The 6,000-nt window shown below is 42.7% G+C and overlaps 1 protein-coding gene across 3 annotated transcripts in view; it reads left to right on the top strand.

The window, feature by feature from the left end:
- Positions 1 to 6,000, top strand: part of DRD3 (dopamine receptor D3) — a 44,057-nt gene that overhangs the window by 15,502 nt on the left and 22,555 nt on the right. For all 3 annotated transcript variants that reach the window (XM_008580154.1, XM_008580171.1, XM_008580163.1), the window contains exon 3: positions 3,846 to 3,958. In XM_008580154.1, the coding sequence (XP_008578376.1) occupies positions 3,846 to 3,958 (113 nt within the window). The remainder of the gene's footprint in view (positions 1 to 3,845; positions 3,959 to 6,000) is intronic.

Raw genomic sequence — 6,000 nt, 5'->3', positions numbered from 1 at the left:
ATCCCTTGTTATTATTTGCTTGGTGTGAAAGGCTCCAGTAAAACATATACATATGTGTGTGTGTGTATGTGTGTGTGTGTGTGTGTATATACATATAATATATATATATATGTGTGTATATATATATATATATATATATATATTTTTTTTTTTTTTTCCATTACGAGTCCCACCAATTAGAGACTTATTTTAATGAGTAAGCTCCAGGGAAGGCTAAGTGATGGCACCTTAGTGGGAATTACTTTAATCAGCTAATCAGACTGTTTTCCTCTTGACACATAGTTGAGATCAAGGAGAGAATGGGAATTGTGATGGCAGAATCTAGAGACAAGAAAAGAAAACAGGATGGGGTTGCATTCCAGTGGGGGCCAGAGGACAGCTTGAGGGCTTTGGCTGTTAAGAGCTAAACAGGAGGGGTACTAAAGAAACCTGCCCTGGGTGTACTTTCACCTAGGCACCACAGACCACAGCCAACACTCTCTTTTGCACTGTTTTTTGCAAAAAAATATATAGAAGCATTCAGGAGGGTGTCTCATTAGCTAGAAAGGAGATGATGTAGTCTGTCACACATCCTTGATGTGCACCCAGTTGTCTCCTTTTCCCTGGTGTCAACCCACTTTCATCCCTTTCCCAACAACTACCCCTCCTCACCTGATACTTCCCTATAGTAGGGTGCCTAACAATCTACATTCCAGTGCCCTGTCTGCCCCTACCAGCCCTGTGACCTTTGGCAAGGTGCTAACCTTTAGGTTATTTTTCTGCAATAAACATGGGAATAGTTGCCTCTCTTAGGATTATAATTAGCAAGAGAGGCCACGTATGTAGAGTGCTTTCCAGAACAGCAGGCACTCGGTAAGTGTCCCATAACATTAGCTGTTAGTATGAATAAGAATTATGTCAGAGGGCCGGCCCGGTGGCGCACTCAGTAGAGTGCGGCACTTGGGAGCGCAGTGGCGCTCCCGCCGTGGGTTCGGATCCCATATAGAGACCGGTCCACTCACTGGCTGAGTGCAGTGTGGGCGTGACACCGAGGGTTGCGATCCCGTTGCCAGTCGCAGTACGGGCGCGACACTGAGGGTTGCGATCCCGTTACCAGTCACGAAAAAAAGAGACAAAAAGGAAAAAAAAAAGAATTATGTCAGAGACCATTCATTCTTTCAGGATATAGTTGCATGCCCGGGCCCTAATCTGGGAGCTGGGGACACAGCAGTGAAAAAGTAAATGTCCCTGCTCCTGTCATGTATTATTACTTAATAATCATTTAATCTTCTATCAAATAATGTGTAATTTGTCCTAAATAGCTCTATGAGTGCATACAATAAAAAAGAAATTCATTTTTCAAAATCTGAAGTTTCAAAGTTACAGAAATTCTTGGAATGGGCCGTGTGGGTCAGTGACACATATAGAGTAAATTCTCAGTAAATGTTTGTATTAATGATATAAGGATCTCATGATGATCTCTAGTTATTTTAAGAATGCCTCGCTTCTCCAGTTATCTTGTAAGTTCTTCAAGGAGTGGGTCTGTAGTACACTTTGTAAAACCTCTTAGCACACCTAACGATGTACCCTCCTTCTGTGAACCAAGTATTAAGAGCTTCACAAGTACTTGCTTTATAAATGCCTGAATGAATGAACACCCAGAAAGGTGTTCCCTCACCAGAGTTAGCTGTTGTCCTAACTATCCTCTCTCACCCACACTACACTCCAACAAAAACACAAAAACACACACTCACAATCATGCAAAAAAGTGTTTTCAAGGTGTTCCCTCACCAGAGTTAGCTGTTGTCCTAACTATCCTCTCTCAGCCACACTACACTCCAACAAAAACACAAAAACACACACTCACAATCATGCAAAAAAGTGTTTTTTCCCCAATTTAAAACATAAATTGCATAGTAGACATAATGTTAAAATGAAATTTAATATACAAAACTTAACTTTTGTGAGAAGCTTTTACAGCACGCCACTGTCCTATGTAATGAGCAAAACCATCTTTTATTCTCCCGGCTCCCTTAAATCATTGGGTTATTACGACTCTTTAGATTAGATACCTTACATCTCCCTTTTCAGAATGTTTTTTATGCTCAGAATTCCTATAAATTCATATTAGGTCTTTATTTATAAAGAGCAAAAAAGTCAAACTAAAAGAGAGAAAGGAAATCCACAACCAAATGAACAAAAATGATGACTTCATTACTCATTTTAACTTTTCATGGTTGCTTTTAAACAAAAAAATCTTTGGTTAGGTTTTGTCAAAAATAGAGTCTGGAGATGACCAAAGATAAGGAGAAAGGGGATTCTGAAAATTCAGAAAAGTAATCCAAAGGGAAGTAGTTATTAGAGAAGGGAAATGATAGAGCCTCTCAGGATCTTGCTTTATTGTGATAAAACAGGAATGACCAGTGAAGTGACCTAGTCATATGAGAAGATTCTGGGATGAGAAAAACCGGAGCACCATCTCTATGCACGATCATTTGCACAATATCTGTTTTTTTTTCTTGAGAAGCTACTTCAGAGGCTACTGTACCTAGTTTTTACTCTTCCTTTCTCTTAAATGGCCATTGGGCCTGCTCGGGAGAGATATTACGAACACTCAGCTACAGCCAGGGGTGCAAAAATTTGCAGGTTCCTCCTTGAGAACCATGGTCCCCAGCAAGGGCAGCCCCACAGGCAGAAAGCTGGCAAATGCACAAAGCCTCAGGGCCCATGTGTGGCCCTTTGTGGACATTCCAAAAGTGACAATCCCCTGGACATACCATCCTAGTTTAATTAGGTTATGTAAAGGATTTTAAAATAAAATAGAAATATGCTAGAACACACATTAAATTACCTGAATTTCTGACTTTTATGTAAGTGTTACTCCAAGGAGGTTATGGAGCTTGGAACACATGTAGATGCTTCAGGTCAGAACCATCCTCCCTGATTCTGTGAGTGGCATGGCAGAGGGAAACTGTGCTCCTTTCCAATCCCCTGGACCCTGCCATTTTCCCCACCTCTTGGTGATTGGGACATGGGGGTAGGGGGTTGAAGCAGTCTCATTGGTGCAGATTTATTTTACATAGTTTCTTACACTAGGGCACTTCAAAAAGTTCACAGAAAAGTGGAATTAAAAAATAATATGAATCTTTCCATGAACTTTTTGAAGATGCCTTGTAGATGTTGTTTCAGGATGTTTCCAAACTTTAAAACCTATAACCAAATAGATTTTTACTCTGGAGTTACATTTAAGGAAAAACATGTTCTTAGCTTATTTCCTGGGTACCTGGGGAGCTCTCTGCTGGGTGGAAGGCTTCAGAGAGGCAGTTTTGGCAGAATACACACACCGGGCAGTCACCCAAGCTCCTTTATCACCAGCTGTGCAGCTATGGGCATATCACTTAACCACAAGGAGGAGCGTTAGTTCCCTCCTGAGTTTTCACTAGATCAGTGGTTCTCAAACCTTGGTATGTCTGGGGTGTTTATTTAAAAATGAAGGATCATGGGCCCCAGATCTAGAGATTTTGACTCAGTAGGTCTAGGGAGGGTTCAGAAACCTGCATCTTTAATAAGCACCCCACTGTGCACCACACTTTGAGGAACACTGGACTAACTGATTTGGAAGATCGCTTCCAGAACTAACATTCTAAGATTCTGAGAATTCGTCCTTTTCTTTAGTAACCAATATTAGACAGCCTGGCACTCGCTGGATGTCTGTGTGTCCCATGGTAACGTTGGTACCCACCACAGGGGGCAGGGACTGCGTGTCAGCATCTGCGCTGGGCAGCAGAGGGAAGGCAATGGAGTTGACTGGGCTGTTGTTCCTTCGCTCGTGAGAACACTAACATCCTTTTGTCTCTGATGTCCAGGTGACAGGTGGAGTCTGGAATCTCAGCCGCGTTTGCTGCGATGTTTTTGTCTCCCTGGATGTCATGATGTGTACAGCCAGCATCCTGAACCTCTGTGCCATCAGCATAGACAGGTAGGGCTGGGACTCCCCTTCCAGGCTGAGAGAAAGGTGGCCCGAAAGGGGGAGAAGGCAGGACATAGGCTTGCATTGGAGGGCACTTGAGTCACTTCTAAGTAGAACTTGCCATTGGGACATTTTCTTTCCTCTCTTTTTCTTTTAAAGTATGGTTTGCGGGAGAGAAGAAACCCCTATAACAGGAGAAAAATAACTATCCTGTATGCTTTCCTAACCTTCTTCTCCTCCAGCCCCTGAAGAGGATTCTGATTTTGCTTTTTGGCCATCTTTTGGGGCTTTTGTGATTCCTAATAGGAAGGAAGGGGGGAGGGGAAGAGGCCAAAAGGTGAGCTGACATGGGTTGGTAGGAAATGATGTGGTTTGTTTTTGGTGAAGAGAGGGATGAAGGAGAGGTGTGTGGGAGAAAGAGGGAGAGAGGGATAGGCATGGGTCTATTTTCCAGGAGGGAGAGACGAGAGAAGTGGATGGGGGAAAAGGCAATTTTAGAGAGCATGGCTGTGATACCTCATAGAGTTTCAGAAAAGCAAGTAAAAAATGATATGTTTTTTAAAATTGCTTTTTGGTTGCGGGAATGGATTTCTGTGACTTTAATTCCACTATATGTGTGTTTCACCTGAGAAACATCACTCAGTCCCCAGGAGTACCCGAATTCACTGCCCTCGCTATGTTCTTCGTCTCCGCTCCCTTTTGGTCTTCCTCTCCCTTCCCCCTTCCTCTGCCTTCAATTTGTCAGGGCTCCCACAAGACAGTGAGAGCCCTGGAGAAAGGGGTCACGTTGGAGCCTATGGCCTCTGGTGCTAGCCAGCCTTTCCTTTTCTGAGTCCTCCCTCCACTTTCGCTTCTTCTCTTTCTACACTTTCTTCCAGTACCATCCATCCACTCCATAGGTCCAACAGGTGACCTCAAATATAGGATCTGCTAAGGCTTTGACACACATTAACTCATTTCATCTTCACAATGGCTTCATTTCCAGCTTCTTAGAATAATAAAGGAATTTACCCAAAGTCCCACAGCTAGTATGGGGCCATACCAAGATTTGAATTCATGTCTACTTAACACCATGTTAATATCTTACATTTTGTGCTAACCTCCCCAAATCTCCAGCGACACCCCCACCTTCTCCCCTGAGTTACAGACCACATTACTGTCTAGTTATCCCATTGGTGCCTATAACGCAAAATGTTAAAAATAAACCCATCAAAGCCCCACACCATCTTGACTTGATGATCTTTTACTGACACCATCTTTCTTCTGGAATCCTGGGTTTTGTTTGACTCCTCTCTCTTCCTAATCTCCCACACCCAAGCAGTCAATGTTTATTGACTCTACTTTTGCAATTTTTTTCAAATTTACCTGTATTTTTCCTTTCTTGTTGCTCCCCATTTACTTTAGGCTCCTATGACTTCCTGCCCGAACTTCTGCCACAGCTTTCTAACTGGTCTGTCCCACCACTGTCACTTATACACCAGAAGTAAAGCCCTAATGTCCACTGCCCTGCTCAACACCCTTCAGTGTCTCCTTGGCCTATGGAATAAAAGTTAAAATTACCTTCACAGCCTGGAATTCAAAGTTCCACAATATGGCCATCTCATCTCTTTCTGGCTGCCTTTACCCTTCTCATGCTCAAAGATCTCTCACAATAGCCCCTTTTCCATAAAGCCCTTCCCAGTTCCTACAATTTAATTCCATCACCCCTGAATCCTCACAATGCTTTCTCTGTACTGCCTTTTCTAGAGGTCCTAGTGCAGTCACCTTCACGTGACCCAGTGTTGTGGCATCTAGAGCAACAGCCCTCAATGTCCTTTCATGTGCTGAAATGGGAATTTTGAACAGTAACCAAAGCATGAACATGAAACCCCTGTCTTATGGTGATACTGCAAACCAACTGTATGAGCTTTTTACTTATATTACTTGAGTGGCTATCCAACTGAGAAGGAAAATTGAAGAACATATCCAAAATGCTGGAAATAATACCATTCAAGAATGTGTTTAAAAATAGAGGGTTACGGTTGCACAATTTTGTAAGTTGTACACTCTAA

Source organism: Galeopterus variegatus, unplaced genomic scaffold, assembly GCF_000696425.1.
Source record: "Galeopterus variegatus unplaced genomic scaffold, G_variegatus-3.0.2 Scaffold84, whole genome shotgun sequence".
NCBI classification, from domain to species: domain Eukaryota; kingdom Metazoa; phylum Chordata; class Mammalia; order Dermoptera; family Cynocephalidae; genus Galeopterus; species Galeopterus variegatus.
Note: the sequence above shows the minus strand (reverse complement) of the source record. Positions and strands in the feature narration are given on the sequence as shown.